Below are 22,963 nucleotides of genomic sequence, written 5' to 3'. Positions count from 1 at the left end.
GAAATGCAGCTGTGAGGTCCTGGAAGCAAAATTTAGGTTGCTAGGTAGGATGCTGAAAGCCAGGACCTCCAAGGTGGCTTTCTCTGAGATGCTACCGGTTCCACGTGCAGGACCAGCCAGACAGGCCCAGCTTCACAGTCTCAATGCGTGGATGAGACGATGGTGTCAGGTGGAAGGGTTTGGATTTGTTAGGCACTGGGGAACATTTTGGGACAAGCCGGGCCTGTACAAAAGGGATGGGCTCCACTTGAACCAGAATGGAACCAGACTGCTGGCACTTAAAATTAAAAAGGTAGCAGAGCAGCTTTTAAACTGACTGAGGGGGGAAACCCGACAGGAGCTGAGAAAGGTCCGGTTCGGAATAAACCTCCCCCCTGGGATAAAAACCAAAGAAATGATGAAATTTTAAAAGGGGTAGGCCTAGAAGTAGGCATTGTGAGAGCAGGGGCACAGGATATAAATTCAGAAGAGCAAAATTACCACAGGCCAAACCACAAGTGCCAAAGACACTTGAAGAGAGACACTGCTTACAAGTGCCTGTACGCTAATGCTAGGAGCCTCCGAACCAAGATGGGAGAACTGGAGTGCTTGGTCTTAGAGGAGAGCATTGATATAGTGAGCATAACCGGACTTCCGGGAAGGGTGACTTAGCCTGTGCCTGCTTTTGAGACGGGCTCCTGCCTCAAAAGAAGCTTATTCAGATATATCAGTCAGTTTTTTCTTTTTTTTTTGACTGATTAAACTTCTCCCGGGTAGGGAGAAACGAAGAGATTAACCTCAAAGCCTATTTTTGTTGGGACGACCAGATCTCATTAATTTATGGGACGAGGTCCAGCCGACGAAGGTGGGACGGATTTTCAACAGCAAGCTCTATCTGTTAAAGCGAACGTTCATCTTATCTTCTAAGAGAGAACGCACTAACAGGCAAGCACCCTTCTTTCTATATTTTTCTTTTACTTGACTTAAATTGTTGCTGTTTAAAAGAGATTTGCCAGATTGATCAGTTTTTGACATCTCACTGGGGAGCCATAACTTCTCTCTGCTACGCACTAATTAATAGCTTATCTCTGTTTTTGTTGCAAAAAGCTGTCCTGGATTTGCATTCTAAAGATATACACAGAAGAGGGATTTCTATTCCAGATTTTTATTTTGAAAAATATTATACTGTTTTGAGACTACTCTCTTTTTGGTCTATTTTATTTTGACGAATCTGTTTCTTGACGATTGCCATTAATTGTTTCGATCCTGGGAACTGCATTTTGTTTACTTAACTATTGGAGAGATAAGGCTGTCTGCTCTGTTTATACTGTGATGTCACCAAGTTTGGAGTATTAACCCAATTGTTGCTGAAATAAGAAGTGGTTTTCCTATATTTTTCTTTTAAAATGGCAATTAAGAAAGTGGCTGAAAATCTGGAAATAACTATGTTTCAGAAAATAATGGATGAGATTGAGATAATGAAAATTGAATTGAGTAAAATGAAGCAGGAGATTAAAGATATAAGGGTCCCTGTGAGAGAGGTGACCCTGGAAGGGGTCCCTGTGAGAGAGGAGACCCCGGAGATTGGAACAGGGGTCCCTGTGAGAGAGGAGACCCTGGAGACTGGAATAGGGGTCCCTGTGAGAGAGGAGATCCCGGAGATTGGAACCAACGTGGAACAGGAACAAGATTTGGAGTCTATGGACTTTAGAAATAAAATCTATTGTTTGGAACTCAATGTTATCTCTGAAGAAATGAATGAAGATTCTAGAGATAAAGTTATCAATGGCATGGATAATCTTCTGGACTGGAATGATGTGATGGAGCCCAATATAGAGAAAATCTATGGAATTAACTGCAGCCATGTGACAATGGAAAAACTTTTAAGAGATGACCCAGTGTATTTTGAAAAAAAGAACAGAGATATGATTTTACAGCAGTATTTCAGCAACCTATTCAGAATGGATGGCAAGAAAATATTTGGGATAGAGGTAATTCCCATCAGACTCTTACTATATGACTATGGCTTTGACAGCAAGATTATTATGGAATACTGATAATGGAAGATTGGATATTGAAATTACTGGACTTAACAAGACTACTGAAGATGGAAGATGGAAAATGGAACTAATAGAGATAATAGAACAATGGCTACTGAAATTATTGAACCTAACAGATTCTGATGTGATGGATTAATTGAAATGTTTATTTTGACTATGGTTATGACAATAAGATTATCATAATTAGTAATGAGATGGATTAATCGATATGCTTATCTGGAAAAAAAAATTGATAGATATATTTCTTAAAGAATTGAAACCTCTCTTTGACTTTTTGTGGAAAGAATAAAGTAATGTTTATGAGATTTGATGATTAAGTAAGATAACTACTGGAGGAAAGTGATTTTATAATATGACTTAAGAGACAGGATTGTTATATATTATAGACTTATAACTGATTTGATCTTTGACAAATGGGAAGTCAATATTTTACTCTTTATTTTTTATTTTTGTTTTTTTTTTTCTTTTTTTCTTTTTGTTTAACTATTTTTGATTTTGTTTTTTGTCTTTGAATGTTTTATGATTTTGTCTTGTATGTTTTATGAAAATCTGAATAAAAATTATTGAAAAAAAAAAAAAAAAAAAGATATAGTGAGCATAACCGAGACCTGGTGGAATGGAGAAAACCAGTGGGATACGGTTATCCCTGGATATAAACTATATCGGAAGGACAGGGAAGGACGTATTGGTGGCGGAGTCGCTCTATACGTGAAAGAAGGCATTGAATCCAGCAAGCTCGAAACCCCAAAAGAGGCAGACTCCTCCACAGAATCGTTGTGGGTGGTGATACCATGCCCCAGGAGGGACTTAATACTGGGAACGATCTATCGTCCCCCTGATCAAAATGCTCAGGGAGACCTTGAGATGAGATATGAAATTGAGGAAGCATCCAAACTAGGAAATGTGGTAGTAATGGGTGACTTCAACTACCCGGACATAGACTGGCTGCATATGTGTTCCAGTCATGACAAAGAAGCAAAGTTTCTAGATATTCTAAATGACTATTCCCTAGATCAGTTAGTCATGGAACCGACCAGAGGGACGGCAACCCTGGACTTAATCCTCAGTGGGGACCGGGACCTGGTGCGAGATGTAAGTGTTGTTGAACCAATTGGGAGCAGTGACCACAGTGCTATTAAATTAAACATACATGTAACTGGCCAATTGCCAAGAAAATCCAACACGGTCACATTTGACTTCAAAAGAGGAAACTTCACAAAAATGAGGGGATTGGTAAAAAGAAAGCTGAAAAACAAAGTCCAGAGGGTCACATCACTCGAAAATGCTTGGAAGTTGTTTAAAAACACTATATTAGAAGCTCAACTGGAGTGCATACCGCAGATCAGAAAAGGTACCGCCAGGGCCAAGAAGATGCCAGCATGGTTAACAAGCAAAGTCAAGGAAGCTCTTAGAGGCAAAAAGTCTTCCTTCAGAAAATGGAAGTCTTGTCCAAATGAAGAAAATAAAAAAGAACACAAACTCTGGCAAAAGAAATGCAAGAAGACAATAAGGGATGCTAAAAAAGAATTTGAGGAGCACATTGCTAAGAACATAAAAACCAACAACAACAAAATCTATAAATACATTCAAAGCAGGAGACCATCTAGGGAGACAATTGGACCCTTGGATGAGAAGGGAGTCAAAGGTGTACTAAAGAACGATAAGGAGATTGCAGAGAAGCTAAATGAATTCTTTGCATCTGTCTTCACAGTGGAAGATATAGGGCAGATCCCTGAACCTGAACTAACATTTGCAGGAAGGGATTCTGAGGAACTAAGACAAATAGTGGTAACGAGAGAGGAAGTTCTAAGCTTAATGGACAATATAAAAACTGACAAATCACCGGGCCCGGATGGCATCCACCCGAGAGTTCTCAAAGAACTCAGATGTGAAATTGCTGATCTGCTAACTAAAATATGTAACTTGTCCCTCAGGTCCTCCTCCGTGCCTGAGGACTGGAAAGTGGCAAATGTAACGCCAATCTTCAAAAAGGGATCCAGAGGGGATCCCGGAAATTACAGGCCAGTTAGCTTAACTTCTGTCCCTGGAAAACTGGTAGAAAGTTTTATTAAAGCTAGATTAACTAAGCACATAGAAGAACAAGCCTTGCTGAAGCAGAGCCAGCATGGCTTCTGCAAGGGAAAGTCCTGTCTCAGTAACCTATTAGAATTCTTTGAGTGTCAACAAGCATATAGATAGAGGTGATCCAGTGGACATAGTGTACTTAGACTTTCAAAAAGCGTTTGACAAGGTACCTCACCAAAGGCTTCTGAGGAAGCTTAGCAGTCATGGAATAAGAGGAGAGGTCCTCTTGTGGATAAGGAATTGGTTAAGAAGCAGAAAGCAGAGAGTAGGAATAAACGGACAGTTCTCCCAATGGAGGGATGTAGAAAGTGGAGTCCCTCAAGGATCGGTATTGGGACCTGTACTTTTCAACTTGTTCATTAATGACCTAGAATTAGGAGTGAGCAGTGAAGTGGCCAAGTTTGCTGACGACACTAAATTGTTCAGGGTTGTTAAAACAAAAAGGGATTGCGAAGAGCTCCAAAAAGATCTCTCCAAACTGAGTGAATGGGCAGAAAAATGGCAAATGCAATTCAATATAAACAAGTGTAAAATTATGCATATTGGAGCAAAAAATCTGAATTTCACATATACGCTCATGGGGTCTGAACTGGCGGTGACCGACCAGGAGAGAGACCTCGGGGTTCTGGTGGACAGCACGATGAAAATGTCGACCCAGTGTGCGGCAGCTGTGAAAAAGGCAAATTCCATGCTAGCGATAATTAGGAAAGGTATTGAAAATAAAACAGCCGATATCATAATGCCGTTGTATAAATCTATGGTGCGGCCGCATTTGGAATACTGTGTACAGTTCTGGTCACCTCATCTCAGAAAGGATATTATAGAGTTGGAAAAGATTCAGAAGAGGGCAACCAGAATGATCAAGGGGATGGAGCGACTCCCTTACGAGGAAAGGTTGCAGCATTTGGGGCTTTTTAGTTTAGAGAAAAGGCGGGTCAGAGGAGACATGATAGAAGTGTATAAAATTATGCATGGCATTGAGAAAGTGGATAGAGAAAAGTTCTTCTCCCTCTCTCATAATACTAGAACTCGTGGACATTCAAAGAAGCTGAATGTTGGAAGATTCAGGACAGACAAAAGGAAGTACTTCTTTACTCAGCGCATAGTTAAACTATGGAATTTGCTCCCACAAGATGCAGTAATGGCCACCAGCTTGGATGGCTTTAAAAGAAGATTAGACAAATTCATGGAGGACAGGGCTATCAATGGCTGCTAGCCATGATGGCTGTGCTCTGCCACCCTAGTCAGAGGCAGCATGCTTCTGAAAACCAGTTGCCGGAAGCCTCAGGAGGGGAGAGTGTTCTTGCACTCGGGTCCTGCTTGCGGGCTTCCCCCAGGCACCTGGTAGGCCACTGTGAGAACAGGATGCTGGACTAGATGGGCCACTGGCCTGATCCAGCAGGCTCTTCTTATGTTCTTATGTTCTTAGGATTTCAGCCTCAAGAAGATTTACAGCCATGCAAGGTAATACAGTTCTTATTTATACAATGTTGAACATGGACAGAATGGTAATAACTAATGCACCTCACATCTTCCATTTTTCTCCTAGTATTCTATAGAAGGCCAAGTTTCTAGTAAAAACAGCTGCTGTGAAATCTTAGCAACACTGCATTTTAAATGCCTAAGTGCCAGAAAGATGGTGCCTCCATTTGCACATTAAATGTGCATTTTACAGCACGAAAATGTAGGCTTTTAAGTACACACTAAATTTAGATATTTCTTACAAGGTACACCATCAAGGTCATCATCAAGCGATTTAATAGGGACTCCATCAAGATCGTCAATCGGAGCGACATCAATAGGAATTCCGTCCACATCTTCTAGAGGAGCACCATCAAGCTCTTCCTCAATGGGGGCTCCATCAAGATCATCAGGTACTTCCTATAATCCAAGTATAAGTTTTTAAATGTATATATACATACATTTATATAGACATCTGCACACACTCACACACACACACACACACACACACACACACACACACACACACACCTAGTGTTCTCCTCAAGTTGTTACCGCTTTATTTCAGGTTAAGTTTTGTGCACATAATTCACATTAAATTGTGCCCAAATAGTTAGCATGTACACATCTAATATGGGACAATTCACAAATTTAGCACTTTCTTATGGACCTGTGTCTCATCCCAATATAAAATGTAACATGGGCAGCTGCACAATATGACAAAAAACCACAATCTCAACCTCAAGTAATGAGTGGATGCTTCAGCGTAACCAGTATATTGTTTTGCACACATGGATATATCGAAGTATGCTAGCATCAAAATTCTACTGCACATGCAATGTCAGATGAGTAGCTCACCATGCATAGAACGTTTCTGGATTTACTTGATGCAACCACCACCTAACATTGTGCACAAAGTAGCTAAACCCTGGTTACAGATAAAATACATCTGCCTAAAGGTCCATAGGTTTTATAGGCACACACTGCCTTGCTCGGGGGGAGGATACAGCAATATCTGCATGTGCGGAACCCTTTTATATTAGGCATAAATAGTTTGTTTCCATGTTTTCTTTCAGATACCAGACAGCCCAGCACCCATATTAACTGTAGTTTGCTTAAAGTTCAACATCATTTAATGTTTACATTGCAGTAAGCCCACGTGTGAAAGATTTAGTCTCTCCTTAGTTTCTTGAATTCCCTCACAAAAGGTATCTGGCATTAGTAAACACCAATTAGCATATATTGATACTTTGGGTGGCCCAATCGTTTTAAAGCCCAATCATTTTTAACCAACACACTGACCCAGTTTTCACATCATATGAAACAATAGTTAAAATAAACTATGGTTTAAACATGAACAAGTAGCATGCTGTTGAAATCATGGACACTTCATTCCTTCCCCATTGTTACTGCATGTGGGAGGAAGCAAACCATAACTTGGCTTGCTGTTACATCCAAACCCGGGCTAACAAACCACAAGCAATAAACTAAGAACAAACCTCATTCATTCATATTAAACCACAGTTTATCTTTGTTTTCATGTGATATGTGAAGCAGATAATTTATGGTAGTTTGTATCTTCTGCTCTAATTACAAAATTAACCAACTCTCATAGACATTTCTCAAAATTGCTTCTCCTTGCACCTATGAGAAATTATCCACAAGTCAGAAATTCTTGGCTCCAACAACTTTTAGGCACCTTCCAAATACTTGGCACAAATGCCCTTATAGATAACATGTCTTTAATTCCATTAATTCCAACTGTAACCACATAATATGGAAGAGGTTAGAGGCTCGCCTCAAGCATTCAGGTATTTTAAAATTCTCTCTCACTCACACACACACACCTGAATACTGATAAAGAGGCAATGCACGTGCTTCAGGTTCCAAGCAAATTCCAATACGTAACGGGGTAAATGAGCTAGTTCAAAGGCAAAGGTATGGACAATGTTAACATTCATATTAGGGAGGAAATTGTATTTATGCAACTTCAAATCAAAGGGAAATTTCATTGGAAAACTAGAGATGCCTTCGTGCCCTAGAGTCCAGCTGTAAACTTCTGCTGCAGTTTCCTTACCTGTAAGGCTTCGGATTCTCGTTTGCTTCTACACCAATAGTACCAGTAAGGGTCTGATCTCACACTTACCTCTACTTCCTTTTCTTCAATAATATTTACAAGCCCCAAGAAAATATTCTGCAGTTTGATCAAAAATGGTTCTGGATAAATCGCCCAGTCTTCCCATGCTCTGAAGCATGTCATTACCCGTTGCTAAAAGTAGTAAACAATGCTAGTCATTTGTATTGAGAAGTACTTTAAGAAAATTACAAAGCACAATGCCATAAACCTATTTAGCATTGCGTCTCTCCCAGAATACTCATACTAGTTTTAATGGGTGGTATCCAACTAGCAGACTTACTGAAATCAATGGATTTGATCATGACTAACTTAAATCCATTTATTTCAGTGGGTCTACTCTGACTATAACTCAGATGCCACCCTTTGGGAACAGCCAATAAAAACTGTAGTCCGCGTCAAATCTGTAATGGGATGCAGATTGCACTATTTACATTTAATTCAGTTTTTATTTTCAAAGTAAAGTACGCACAAGCTGAATTTTATTTATTGAAGGACAGGTTTACAAGATTTTCTCTCCAGAAAGGCTCACATTAATGACTTTTTGGCACCAAGCAAGTGCTTTTTTTCATTTAGTACTAATATTTTTATTATGCTAATTCTTTTTGCTGTTTTATATTATGTGCTATGTATTAATAGTTTCATATCTTTATATAAACAAAGGAACTTCAAAGGAAAAATGCTGAATCAGAACTGTAACACTTGATAAATTGTATCACCTGTGGCTAGAATTGAGATTACACTTATAAACAACGCTACCTTGTTTAATTGGTCACTACAGCTATTTTGTCTCCAGATACTTGTCACTGTCTGTTAGTTGTCGTTTAGTATTTCATTTCCCTCTGAATCACTCTTCTTTATTCCGTCTCCCATCCACCCACACCCATCACCACAAGTGTATATATGCTTGCAAATTCAGGATTACATATAATCCATCTGATGAAATGGCCTGTAATCCAGAAAAATGCGTGCCACAATAAATTGGTTAGTCTCCAAGGCACAACAGACTGCTGTTTTATCCCTGGAAATACTTATTGGACTGCAGTAAACAAATTCATTAAATAATCATGTGCATACCTTAAAGTTTTCAGACTGTAAATGGCCTTGTATTGTTCGATAGGTAGCATTCAAATCAGAGAATATCTGGCATAGTTTTGTCTCAAAACTGAAATGAAAATTGCCATATATTAAGACTCTGCAGTATGAAGTAACTCACAGTGACACCTTACAATTTACAACTTGCCCCCAATTTTGCAATTATAAAGAGGCCCCCAAACACACCTATTTAGGAGTAGGTCTCAAATTAGCTTCATGAATAAAATATTTAGGACTGTAGAATAGTTACTACAAATGTGAAAAATTGTTGTATCCCTTCCAGCCTTTCAAAACACAGAGTACATGTATGCGCGCCCTCCCCTTTGTAGAGCTCATACAGCTCCTTGGTATACTCCGGAGCTAAGAGCGATGAAGCAAGATAGGAGACGGCTTGAGCGGAGTTGGAGACGAACTCCCGACGAATGCAATTATGCGCTGGTTTGTGCTTCTACCAAGCGGTATGTAGGTGCGGTGAGGGCGGCGAAGAAACAACATTTCGCCGCCACTATTAAGTCATCTCTCTCCCACCCAGCGGAGCTTTTTAGAGTTGTCCGAGGGCTACTCCACCCTGGCCCACAGGACATGGTAGATACATCGGTAGCCCGCTGTAATGAGTTTGCTAAGCACTTCCAGCATAAGATCTTATGCATTCGTCGGGACCTAGATTCCCATTTTATGACAGTTAGTCCTAATGAGGTATCTGGAACACAGTCTAGTCATGTTTTGTTGGATGAGTTTCAGTCGGTTCAGTTCGAGGACGTGGACAAGGTGCTTGGACAGGTATGTGCAACCACTTCGGTACTTGATCCTTGCCCCTCTTGGCTTATAAAAACTAGCAAGGATGGAACAGCTGGCTGGGCCAAGGAAGTGATAAATGCCTCTTTACGAGAGGGAGTGGTCCCTGGCTGTCTGAAAGAAGCGGCGGTGAGACCACTCCTGAAAAAACCTTCCTTGGACCCAGAGGACTTTAACAACTATAGACCAGTGGCAAATGTTCCATTCTTGGGCAAGGTCTTGGAACGAGTGGTTGCTGACCAGCTCCAGGCGCTATTGGATGAAACCGATTATCTAGATCCATTTCAATCGGGTTTCAGGCCTGGTTTTGGCACTGAGATGGCCTTGGTCGCCCTGTGTGATGACCTATATCGGGAGAGAGACAGAGGGAGTGTAACTCTGTTGATTCTCCTTGATCTCTCAGCGGCTTTTGATACCATCGACCATGGTATCCTTCTGGAGACGCTTGTGGAGTTGGGTGTTGGAGGCACTGCTTGGCAGTGGTTCCGCTCCTACTTGGCGGGCCGTCTCCAGAAGATAATACTTGGGGAACATTGCTCGACCCCGTGGGTTCTCCAATATGGGGTCCCGCAGGGTTCGGTCTTGTCTCTCATGCTCTTTAATATCTATATGAAGCCGTTGGGTGCAGTCATCCGGAGTTTTGGAGTGCGTTGTCATCAGTACGCTGATGACACGCAGCTCTACTTCTCCTTTTCATCTTCAGGTGAGGTGGTCGATGTGCTGAACCGTTGTCTGGACGCGACAATGGACTGGATGAGAACTAACAAACTGAGACTCAATCCGGATAAGACTGAGATGCTGCTGGTGGATGGTTTCTCTGGTCAGATGGTGGATACATACCCTGTCCTGGACGGGGTTACACTCCCCCTAAAGGATCAGGTTCGTAGTTTGGGAGTCGTTTTAGACTCTTCCCTATCACTCGAGGCCCATGTAGCCTCGGTGGCACGGAATGCGTTTTACCAACTTCGGTTGGTAGCCCAGCTACGTCCCTATCTGAGTAAGGAGGACCTTACATCAGTGGTTCATGCTCTGGTAACCTCACGTTTGGACTACTGCAATGTACTACTACGTAGGGCTACCTCTGAAGATGGTTCGGAAGCTACAGCTAGTGCAAAATACGGCGGCCAGACTGCTAACAAGAACTAAGCGGTCTGAGCATATAACACCTGTTCTGGCTCACCTGCACTGGCTTCCAATATGCTACCGGGCCAGATTCAAAGTGTTGGTATTAACCTATACCTTATACGGCGCGGGACCACGATACCTGCAGGAACGCCTCTCCCGTTATGAACCGGCTCGTACACTACGGTCTACTACGAAGGCCCTCCTCCGGGTCCCGACCCATAGGGAGGCCCGGAGGGTAGTAACAAGATCTAGGGCCTTCTCAGTGGTGGCCCCCGAATTGTGGAATAGTCTCCCCGAGGAGGTACGCCTGGCGCCGACACTATTATCTTTTCGGTGCCAGGTTAAAACCTTTCTCTTCTCTGAGGCATTTTAATCTAAGTTATTTATGTAAATGTAATTGGTATTTTAGATGATGTACTTTTATATTTGTTATATTGATCTTGTAATTTTATTATTGTATATGTTTCTATGTTTGCTGCCCAGAGAGCTGTTTGCTAGTCGGGCGGGATATAAGCTGAATAAAATAAAATAAATAAAATAATTAACCCTACTTTAATATCAAGTGCATGCTACAAGGTAAAGTTAAATAGTTTTAAGCTGGCTGGGAGGGAGGAACAAATGGTGAGGAGATACAAATGCCATTTATCAATGGGCAGTACAAACATCTTAGTAAGAATGGCCCTGACAATCCTGTAGATTATGTCAAGGTACCAGACAGTACTACTAGGTAGCACATGCAAACTTCTAAATCTAAGGGGTTTTTTAAAGTTTAAAATGTCGATACTTACAATTTTCTGTAATATGAAGCATTGGCAACTTTTGCAGAAGAATTGTACAGCACATCAGACACCAAATATAATCTTGCAATCTACGAAGAAAACAGAATTGTTACCAGTGTTACTATTCCAAATAAAATAAGTTATCTTATACCAATAGCAGTAGCATAAAGCCATGAAAATCCAGTTGATGTTGCCATCTTAGAGAATAGCACACCAACAGCTTTTTAAAAAAGCGTATTCAAAGGTACATGATATCAACTGCTGCTGCAAAACACCAAATTATCAGAAGTTCAACACAAAAACATTAATGTCCAACTTCTGTAGAAAGATTTTTCATGAACAGTTGATCCAATCTGTCTGAAAGCAGACACCTCTGTCAATTAAAAAACAAAGAAAAGAGGGAAAGCACAGGAAAAAAATTGGATATTATGAAATGTTACAACTACAGTAAAGAAAATTCTTTTATATCTGGTTTTTATTATATATATTTGCTGCCAATTCATCAGTGTCAATCAACAATGCACAAAGTTATAAAGAAAAACTGTTGAGAGAGATGAGTCATACCTTTTTAGGAAGTGGAGTCTTCAAGATGGACAGTGACTCAGCAATGCAGTCTACAATTTCTTCAGCAGCTTCAGCATTATTAAGACAGAAAACCATTGCATCTCCAATATCATTCTTACGCGGTGTTAACCCACGCAGGATTTCCTCTAACTTGTCCCTCTGTCTAAAATTCCAGTTTCAAATTTTTAGAAAACTTTGCAACACCTTTTCTGTATATTTATAAATGAGCCTTACTGAACATTCTACTTCAGAGTCACAATAATCGAGAACAATCTGCAATACATTTTTACAGAGACGAGATAATTTTAGTAGTAATTTATCATTTTCATCTGTACTCAAAGGAGGGGAAATGGCGATGTTTAGAAATTAGTTACTTCTAAGAAACACTTTCAAGAAAGTTGCGCAGCTCTTCCACAAACTGGAATTTGAGTTAGCTCCTATCTAAACACAGTGGAATGGCGCAGATGAGCTATAATTTGTCTAGATGAAAAGATGATATATTAGGTACTTTAAAGATGCTTACTCCTCCTTAAGTGCACCCTTCTTGCTAGGTTCCTCTACAAATGCTTCAGGCTCTTGTTCTTCTGACATCCCATGGAGATATGGATTTAAAGGAGGTGGTCTCCAAAATGATCCATTTTTAAACATACGGAAGTCTTCAGTCCTCCATTTGGTTGGCGATTCACCCTAACAAAGAAACATGGTCAAAGCCACCAATCTGTTACCATAGGTAATTTTAGAAATTAGAAGTTAGTATTAGAAGTTAAAAAAAATTACCTGCAGAATTGAATAAAGCTTCCATCTGTAGTATACATGGGCTGGAGTCTGGTTCTCAAATAAAAACCTAAACAAAAAGCAAAGTGTGAAATCAAAGCATGCTTCTACTGAGACCATAGTCAAGTGCTAACATAAGGAGAAGCCTCCAAACAAAAACACAAAGGTTTCTGACGCTATAGCACACCCCTACCAGAATATGTACCCAACAAAATTCACTTTTACAAGACTTCGTTCTAATAAGCAGCAGGTGCGACTTTAAATCTGTGCCTGAACTATACCAGTTCAGACTACAGGTGAATGTTCACATGATGCACTATTCCTCCATCATTAAAAAAGGATTCATATAAACAAAGAACTGGCATGTCAAATAAAAGGTTAGGTTACTTTTCTATGTGCCGTAAAAAAAAGGGGGGGGGAACAGTCAATCATCTGAGCCCCACCTTCAGTATATAAAAGTACGTTCCACACATAGCTTTACAACCTCATCTTCTGTTTATGAAAAGATTGGCTTAAGTAGTATGGGGCATTTGTACCAATCCCTATGATTAACTACATGCAACACCAACAGTACTGCAGCAACAACAACAGTACATGCAATACAGATAGTACTGCTCAATACTGAACAGAAGTAGAACAGAAATAACCACCTGAACATTGGATTGTTGATTTCTCTGTTCATAATCATGGCTTCAAACATAGGTCCTTCACGCACCACAAACTCTATCATTCGATGTATCAGCGCAAGCAAATTCCTACAACAACAACACAGTTAAAGAAAAATTGATTCAGACCTAACACTAAACAAACTACACTCCACCTAAGGTATTAATAAATGGAGAAGATTATTTTTCCTGTACAGTTAAGAAGATTTATACAATTTAAAAATTTGGAGCAGTGTTCTAACCGTCAATGATGGGCAAAAATGAAACTGTAGTAGAAAGCCCTGTGGCTCAAGCATTTATATTTATAATATAATTCCAGTAACTTTTTCCCAATTAGTTGCTCATTTTTCCTGAATCAAGACTAATACAATGCTATAAAAATGGTGTGTTAGTCGTTTCTAAATATAATATTGCAGTCCTATGCACACTAGCAGACAGTAAGTCTACTGGAACTTGATGGGGCTTACTTCTGAGGAGACATGCATAGGATTGCACTGTAAGTCAATACTGTGCTCAAAAATGCTTGAAACAATGCTTGATAAAATCTGTTTAAGCCCAATAAAAAATTAAATGTTGACTAAAAAACTTGATGCACAGTTATGTGTACAAATACTAACAATCAAAATACAATGGGGGGCAGGAAATAGTCTGGGAACTTAAGCTTCAGCAGTGCTAAAAGCTGAGTGGATAAGGATTTGATCATAATCAGTTCCTTGGATAGGATAGCATTTTATGTTAAAGGACATTAGGAAGAATTATTTTCTTCAAGTGTTTAAAACTAATGCCAGGAAGTCATCATTAATGACAACATTCCATTTAGTAACAGTTAATGAGCCACACGTTTGAAGTCCCATATACAGTTATACTTCTTTACCAAGTAGAATTTAAAGAAATTCAAATCATTAAGCATTTCAAATTGCATTCAAGATGTAAGACAACTAGTGAGAAATAGTAAAAAAAATTATTGAACTATTACAATATAGAAAGAGCAGTTCTTAATTTTGAAATTTCCCAGATTTGCTTAGATCCTAAGATAAGAAAGTTCATGGAAAGTAAGTTGCTTGTTCCCTCCTCCCTCTGTAGCCATCTGAGTTTCCCAGAAAGTTTCTCTGGAATGTCAGGGCCTCTCCTCAACAATGTGGGATGAGGTGTAGGGGACTTCTGGTTGTGGTGGTGGTGAGGGGGAACAGCCAAAACCCAGTTGGCCAATTCACGAAAGGAAAAGCTTCTAATGCCATCCAACACTGCTGAGGAGCTCCCCCACCCCAACCCTCCAGAGAGGCTTTTTAGGGAGTGCAGGAGACTGTAGGAAGAGGAGGAGATGAGAAACTTTCTTCCATGAAGTTCATTAAATTAATTTATATTCAGACCCAAGCCTTTGACCCCAATCCAGAGAAGAGCAAAGAGATCCACGTGCAATGGGTGTGGGGTGGTGGTGGTAGTTGTTTTTTTAAAATAAACTTTGCGGAATAACAGTACCTCATGCTATGATGTAAACTGCAGTTTATGCTTTCCAGAATTTAAAAAGAAGTCCATTACGCTATGAGGGGTAGGTATTAAATACCCATACTAAAGCCCATTGCACATGCATACTCATTTGCACATGAAAAGGGCCTCACTGGGTTGGGCTGCTCAGTTATATACCAAGACAGACTTCACAATACATACGAGGTGCTAGAATAAAAGCAGTTCATTTTCCCCCCGTCACCCCAATTTTATCCTACCATAAATGTCATTTCCATTAAATCAAGGTAGTATTGGCTCTCTACCACACTCAACTAAGCAAGATGCATGTCCCAGTATTTTAAAACTACAATTATTCCTAAGTGTTATAATCAGCTTAAATGTTTTCATGAATTTTCAATGTGCATAAAATTCATATTAGGACTTTGTCTAATCTTAATATTAATTGCTCACAGGTAATAATGCACATCTGTTTGACAACTTAAATAAAAAGAAAAATCTAGTCCTTACCTTTATGAATACTAGCACTATTCTCACTACAGTTAAAACATGCTGTTAACTACTAGAAGCAGCCTGTAAGTCTTATCCTCAGTTCAGCTTAATTTTCTACGATCATCCTAGAACAGCTGCTCAACACATATTCCAAATAATTTAGTAATCATTTTATTCACTGCAGTTTTCTGAAAGTCTCAAGTGGAAAGTATATTTGAGCATAAGCAAACTGTATTTGAAAATACCAACGCAAGGAAGTCAATTTTGGTTTTGACCATTAAGAGACTTTGGGACTTCAATACTTGGAAATAGCTTCAGATGAAGCTTTTGGATGACAACAGCAATTCCTGACTTCAACAACTAGGGGGTACTCCAGTCCCACCTGAGCATATCTCACGTACACAGAAGAAAGGGCCTTTCAGTAATGGCACCCCGGTTATAGAACGCCATCCACAGAGGCACACACATGGTGTCTATGTTAATGGTCTTTTGTCACCACTCAGAGACCTTATTTTCTGAGACCTTTTGAAATCATGTTGCAGCTGTCCTAACTTTGTGATTTTTCTTATCTGCTCTTTTGTCTGTCTTTGATCATATCTGGTGTTTTAATGCTGCAGTGTGGTGTAGTGGTTAAGGTGTTGGACTACGACCTGGGAGACCAGGATTGGAATCCCCACATAGCCATGAGCTCACTGGGTGACCTTGGACCAGTCACTGCCTCTCGGCCTCATGAAAACCCTATTCACAGGGTCTCCATAAGTCGGAATCGACTTGAAGGTAGTACATTTACATCTCCTTTATTGTATTGTTCTTGTATTTAGCTTAATATTTTTATTTTTATTTTTTGAGCTGGCTAGGTACCTTTTTGTTATAGGGCAGCCTATAAAAATATAGCATTCCAAGTTTCCCAGCAGAGATTCAGTTTTAAAGCTATGATCAAGGAGCATTTTCCCTTATTTTCTTTTCTTTCAAGTCTTGCAATTCTAAACACACTTAGTATGGAGTAAGACCTAGAGAACTTCTGACTAAATCCACTTCAGATTTTGCTCAAGTCTTTTTCTGAAGGAAGGCATTCAATCTTGATTATCAAACCAGAAAGCCAAGTTTTATGACAGGGACAATAATTTTACCATTGCTACACCATTGCCCACAGGACCTGTTTTATGAAAACCCTCCTCAAAGCTACTGCACCCTATAGGGCAAGTTTCTGTGATTTAGGGCTAAGCTTCACAATAAGCCCAGATGGTGATCCACTCTTCCCATAGCACAAACTGGACTCTTTTCTTTGCATTCCTTTGGTACATGCCAAAGTTGTATTGTGTTTTCTCCCAAACGTGTTTTCTTTGTATACCAGCATACCGCAAATGAAGTTTTTTACGGAGAACTTTGCATCATACTCGGAAGCGACAACAGGATAGGATGCCTAACTTGTTAAAAAGGAACTGCTGTTTTACCACTGCCTACTGTTTAAAGCTAATGTTCTACATTCTGGTTGCCAAACAGTGTTACTGATAAAACAACTTTACTGGAAATGTTAAGAGACCCCAACTAGATCAAAACATGTCCTGGAATTCTTCATTAACAATTTCACCAAAATCATATCAACAGAATTTCTAGGAGGCAGCTCAAAATGTTAATTCAGTAATATTTTCAAATACAGTCACAGAAGTGCATAGGAATACTTTCTATGGCACAGACTCTAAAATGCTGCAGTGAGCAAAATTTGGAGCACTACATTTTCTAAAGATAATGAAATACTCATTTCAATGCTAACCAACAAAAAATCGAAAGATTTGCAAATGTTCTATTGGCCCATCTCAACTATTCCATAGTAATAGTACTCCCAACAATGGAATTTGCAACTCCTCTACATTACTACTATGTACAGTATGGAAATGATGTTTCCATTGCTCTCTTAAAAGCTTACAGCCTTGCTACAAACGAACTGCAAATGTTCATGACAAAAAACAGTGTAGCATGATAGGATGATAGTTTAAAAATCTCAAACATTAAGTTGGCCAACAAAAAAGGCTTTCAGTTATAATAAAACCACATTAATTGGAGCTGATCGTACCAATGTCTGGTCAAAAACTGTATACTTTCCCAATCCATCCCATGATGTTTTCCTGGTCCCCCGCTGCCGCAGACAGTTCAGCTGGTGTTGCTCACCAAGGCCAATGTCAAAGAGAATTTGGAATTCTTTGGTGCTCTTTTTTCTTTTTTAATTAAATGTTTGTGTTGCTATGTTTGAGAAGAATTTTATGCTTGGCTGAGCAAGGGTATGCCTAGCACTTAACACTACTCTAAACATAAATTGCACACTCTGTATCAGGAGATCACAGGGCTATGTGGCTATCTGCGCTGTTTAGACAGTTCTAGAAAACAAGAGTTCTAACTTGGAGAAGAATAACACCATTACTTAGGAATAAGCTATAGCCTTATTACACAAAAGAATACCTCTTCCCTGCAGTAATAACTGAGTCTCCCGATGATCCTAATTTGACACCCTCCATGAAAGCATCTGACAGCATAAGCAGCATTTCTATTTTTCTGATCTTCTGTATAGTTGAGCAGTAGTATCTAACCTGTGGCTCTCAAAGTGTTGTTGGAGCACAACTCCCATCATCCCTGATCATTGGTCATGCTGGCCAGAGCTGATGAGAGTTGTGAGTCCAGCAACATCTGGAGGGCCACAGGTTAGACCCGCAAAATTTATTGGACGCTCCCAAGCTATCTGGATAAGTGAGGCTGTATTGCTATACCACCATTAAGCTATCAATTAGTCTAATACCACTGAGAATTTTACTGACGTACACTAGTCTTCATGTCCACCTGTAAAAATAATTCCATATATAATCCATTTAAAATCTTCATCTGAACTGAAATACTGGTTATAATAAACGAAACCTCAATATTAATATAGACCCAGCATTCTCACTTACTATATAGGTAGTATAATAAACCATTGCTCAGTCAAGTGTAAGCTTTTCCTCAACATCACACTTTTTCTGTAAAATTCCAAAGGGGATATTTTCTATATTTAGATCAGTAATAATAAAGAAAAACATGTACCTTTCTGTTGGGATAACCACTTTGACTATGGCTTGCGACAGAGTCTGTATATGAAGTCACATCAGATAATAAACATAGAATATGTGAGTATTGTTAACAAGTAACAAGCAAAAAATACATATGCATTGAAAATACTACACATCTATCACAAGTTCTGCAGGCAATCACTGCTGCGAAGTTATACACTACGCATTTACATAAAGAGCAAATGGCTGTGTGCAGCGAACCACAAAAGGTTCACTAATTTCAAAGTACAAGAACATTCCTGACAGAATGCACATCAATGCACTGAATAGGTACTATACTGATAATGGCAGCAATCCAGAGGACTAGGAGGATCTGTGCACACAGTAGGGTTGTTACTTTAAGAATAGCAGTAGCCATTCTTACTGCATCAGTAGCCATTTCCAAATGCCTCAAGTCTTAGAAACAGCTTTCCAGTACAGCACAGGAAAAAGACTTTGAAGAAATTTTAAAGAATCAAAACCCTACTGTGCCCTGGCAAGTCCACTGCATGCATATGAAAGGGCTTCCTGGATGAAGGCCAATGTAAAAAAAATATTAAATCATCTTTTCTTCTATTTACTACTTTGGTCCTGTACAAACTAATGTTTATGATTGCTTAGCCGTGCTTAAATGATCAGGCTGTGCAATTATGTGCTCTTTTCCATTCTCTCCTTTATGAAGATTGAATTCCCCATAACCTATACCACTGGGTTTAGCCACAGCTAAGCATTACATCTGCAAGTAATACTGAGGCTAGTTAAGGGCTCTCGCTTAACCAGGATTTGAATCCAGCTTGGACATTTTGTTTCAGATCCTGCTTGGGGGAGGGATCCCTGGGTAGCCTTAACCACAATTAACATTGTTATTAATGCAGCAGTTAACCGTGGTTAAGGCCAAGAGTGGTTATTTCCACTTCAGAAAGGGAAGGGGGAAAGAGCACACAACTTTGCAGCCTGCTATCAATTCAATCAGGAATGTTACATTTGAACTGGCTCCTCGTTTCCAACCCTAAGAAACCTTACAAAGTATTAAATCAATGTGACCTTTAACTTGTGTTTAAGAGATACTTACCATTTACTAAAGACTAATATCCTTTTAAATATCCTGACATTCTGACTTCACACCTATCTTCAACGACTGACTCAATGTCTGAAATAATTTTCTTCATAAAAACTATTTGTGAGCTCATTTTAGTGGTAATTTATCTGCCTGGATTTAAAATTTAGTCTCTAAAATGAAATAATTTAGATACTGCAAATCTGGCAGCTACCAAAAAGGGGGACATAGGAGAAAAAAACCCAGGGAGTGTGGAGGGGGAAAACCACAGTGGCCAGATTTAAAAGTTCAATGAAAAACAAGGCCCAATTCTGTGGCTTAAACAAACCAAGGCAATGCCTCAGAAATGAGGCTCCTTAAGCTAAGGCAGGGAACAATTCAGTTTTAGCTAATAACTGCACAGTGCAATTCTACAAAAGCAATTTTAAAGACTACCATAGCTTTAGCATTTATAAGATGAGGGATGGCCATGCTTGATTTTTTACCTTCTCAAAATCCTCCTTGTTTTTTGGTGGTGGCAACATTGGAGCATTAGGGTTCTTCAATCTCTCTCTGGGCTGAGCATTAAATGGCAGTCCCGAAGGTGGTGGTGGGAGAGTATGCTCCATCATTGAAGGAGGAATGTATATAGGATGTGGAGGAATAGGAACAGCTTTGCCCCAGCCTAGTTTCATTTCAAAAGACATGATCATCTTGCCTGGCAAATGAAAGATTACATTGATTGAGAAACATGTAGGTTGATAGCAATATCAGTATTTCAGTGAAAATAGGTGATATCCACATTAAAGCTCACTTATTAATTTTACCAAGTATATATTATCCAAGAATCAATGTTGCCTGCTGTCAAAACACAAATTCTCTCCGTAAATCACATACTCTGAGATTTTTTAAGAGAAATGTATGCTTCTAATCCTTAAGAAAAATAATAATAATAATAATAAAATTTTATTTCTAAGTCGCCTATCTGGCCGAATTAACGGCCACTCTAGGCGACGTACAGAAAATTAAAATAACATATAAATACAAATACAACATCAAACTCTACTTAATCTAAATCCACCCACATCTTTACAGAATAAAACTAGATTACCGAAAAGTCCCGTAGGCCCGCCTAAACAGCCAGGTTTTCAATTCTAAGCGGAAACCTACCAGGGAGGGGGCATGGCGAAGGTCACATGGCAGAGAATTCCAGAGGGTGGGGGCCACAATCGAGAATGCCCTCTCTCTGGTCCGCACCAGCCTAGCTGTTTTAACTGGCGGGACCGAGAGAAGGTCTTGTGAGGCTGATCTCGTCAGGCGGCATATTTGATGATGCTGGAGGCGCTCCTTTAGATAAACTGGACCAAAACCGTGTAGGGCTTTAAAGGTTAATACCAACACCTTGAATTGGGCCCGGTAAACAACTGGTAACCAGTGCAGATCTTCTAGCACTGGAGTGATATGATCACGGCGGCAGCTGTTCTTAATCAAACGTGCCGCCGCATTCTGTACCAGCTGTAATTTCCGGACCGTTTTCAAGGGTAACCCAACGTAGAGCGCATTACAGTAGTCTAAGCGAGAGGAGACCAGGGCATGGACCACCCGTGGGAGGAGATGGACAGGAAGGTAGGGACGCAGCCTCTGTATTAGATGTAATTGATACCAAGCTGCCCAGCTCACTGCCAAAACCTGAGCCTCCATGGACAGCTGGGAGTCAACAATGACCCCGAGGCTGCAAACCTGGTCCTTTAGGGGCAATCTTACCCCATTTAACACCAGGTCAATATCACCCAACCTCCTCTTGTCTCCCACAAGCAGTACCTCGGTCTTGTCGGGGTTCAGTTTCAGCCTATTACCTCCCATCCATTCACTTACGGACTCCAGGCACTTGGAAATGGTCTCCACAGCCAACTCTGGTGAGGACTTAAATGAGAGATAGAGCTGAGTGTCATCCGCATATTGGTGACACTGCAACCCAAATCTCCTGATGATGGCCCCCAGCGGCTTTACATAGATGTTAAATAGCATGGGAGAGAGGATAGAACCCCGTGGCACACCACAATTGAGAGGCCAAGGGTCTGAAACCTCATCTCCCAGTGCCACCCGTTGGTGCCTGTCTGAGAGATAGGAATGGAACCACTGTAAAACAGTGCCCCCTATTCCCATTCCCTCCAGGTGATCCAAGAGGATACCGTGGTCAACGGTATCGAAGGCCGCTGAGAGATCCAGGAGGACGAGGAAGGCATGTTCTCCCCTATCCAACGCCCTCCTCAAATCATCCACCAGAGCGACCAAGGCTGTTTCAGTTCCATGTCCAGTCCTGAAGCCCGATTGGAATGGATCTAAATAATCTGCTTCATCCAAGTGTGACTGTAGCTGTGTGGCCACCACTTGCTCGATCACCTTGCCCAAAAATGGTAGATTAGAGACTGGGCGAAAGTTGTTCAACTCTTGGGGATCCAAGGAGGACTTTTTCAGAATGGGCTTGATTACTGCCTCCTAAAGGGCTAATGGCAGTGCACCCTCTTCCAAGGAAGCATTTACCACTGCCTTGATCCCTTCACTCAGTCTCTCTTTGCAGCCCACAATGAGCCACGTAGGGCAAGGGTCAAACAGACAGGTGGTCGGCCTCACAGTAGAGAGCACCTTGTCCACTTCCTCAGAGGGAAGAGGCTGAAACTGATCCCACCGGACCGGAATGCAACTGGCCGACTCTGGCCCACTTCCTGTGTCCACGGCGTACGGAATCGTGTTCTTCAGGCGCTCGATTTTATCAGCAAAGTGTTTGGCAAATGTGTCACAGGAGGCTTTAGAATGCTCCAAGGGTTCCTGCGCAACTGGACCGACCAGGCTTCGGACCACTTGGAACAACCTCCTGGAACAACACTCTGCGGATGCAATAGAGGCAGCAAAGAAATCCTTCTTTGTTGCCTTTGTTGCCACTTGATAGGCAGCTATTGCTGCTCTAACCAGTGTCCGATCGTTTTCGGAGCGAGATTTCCGCCACCGGCGCTCTAGTCGTCTCACCTCCTGCCTCAGACCCCGTAAGCGTGGTGTATACCAGGGTGCAATCTGAGTTCTATTCAGGGGGAGAGGACGTTTCGGAGCCACCCAGTCTATTGCCCTGGTGATCTCCCTATTCCGCTCTGTCACCAGGGTTTCGACCGGGCGACCTTCTGACGGCTCCCAATCTCCCAGGGCATTCAGGAATCCTTTTGGCTCCATCAGGCGTCTGGGACAGACCATCCTAATAGGTCCCTTTCCCCTGCGGAGGGTGTGCGGCAATGAGAGGTCCATGTTCACCAGATAGTGATCTGACCATGACACGGGGTTCGAAGAAACAGCCCCCATTTTCAGAGCACTTCTTCCCCCCTCCCC

At 40.8% G+C, this 22,963-nt stretch overlaps 1 protein-coding gene across 5 annotated transcripts in view; it reads right to left on the bottom strand.

The window, feature by feature from the left end:
- The window catches only part of U2SURP (U2 snRNP associated SURP domain containing), a 73,413-nt gene that overhangs the window by 27,717 nt on the left and 22,733 nt on the right, over positions 1-22,963 (bottom strand). For 4 of the 5 annotated variants that reach the window (XM_061636937.1, XM_061636938.1, XM_061636940.1 and 1 more), the window contains exons 11-20: positions 20,092-20,303; positions 18,545-18,588; positions 13,502-13,606; positions 12,855-12,921; positions 12,601-12,764; positions 12,078-12,240; positions 11,523-11,602; positions 8,797-8,884; positions 7,732-7,854; positions 5,849-6,005 (exon numbers count right to left, since the gene is read on the bottom strand). In XM_061636937.1, the coding sequence (XP_061492921.1) occupies positions 5,849-6,005; positions 7,732-7,854; positions 8,797-8,884; positions 11,523-11,602; positions 12,078-12,240; positions 12,601-12,764; positions 12,855-12,921; positions 13,502-13,606; positions 18,545-18,588; positions 20,092-20,303 (1,203 nt within the window). Of the gene's footprint in view, positions 1-5,848; positions 6,006-7,731; positions 7,855-8,796; positions 8,885-11,522; positions 11,603-12,077; positions 12,241-12,600; positions 12,765-12,854; positions 12,922-13,501; positions 13,607-18,544; positions 18,589-20,091; positions 20,304-22,963 lie in introns of those variants that run through there. The other variant, XM_061636941.1, reaches the window with a different exon arrangement.

The sequence above is a fragment of the Rhineura floridana genome, chromosome 7, assembly GCF_030035675.1.
Source record: "Rhineura floridana isolate rRhiFlo1 chromosome 7, rRhiFlo1.hap2, whole genome shotgun sequence".
Lineage (NCBI taxonomy): Eukaryota > Metazoa > Chordata > Lepidosauria > Squamata > Rhineuridae > Rhineura > Rhineura floridana.
Note: the sequence above shows the minus strand (reverse complement) of the source record. Positions and strands in the feature narration are given on the sequence as shown.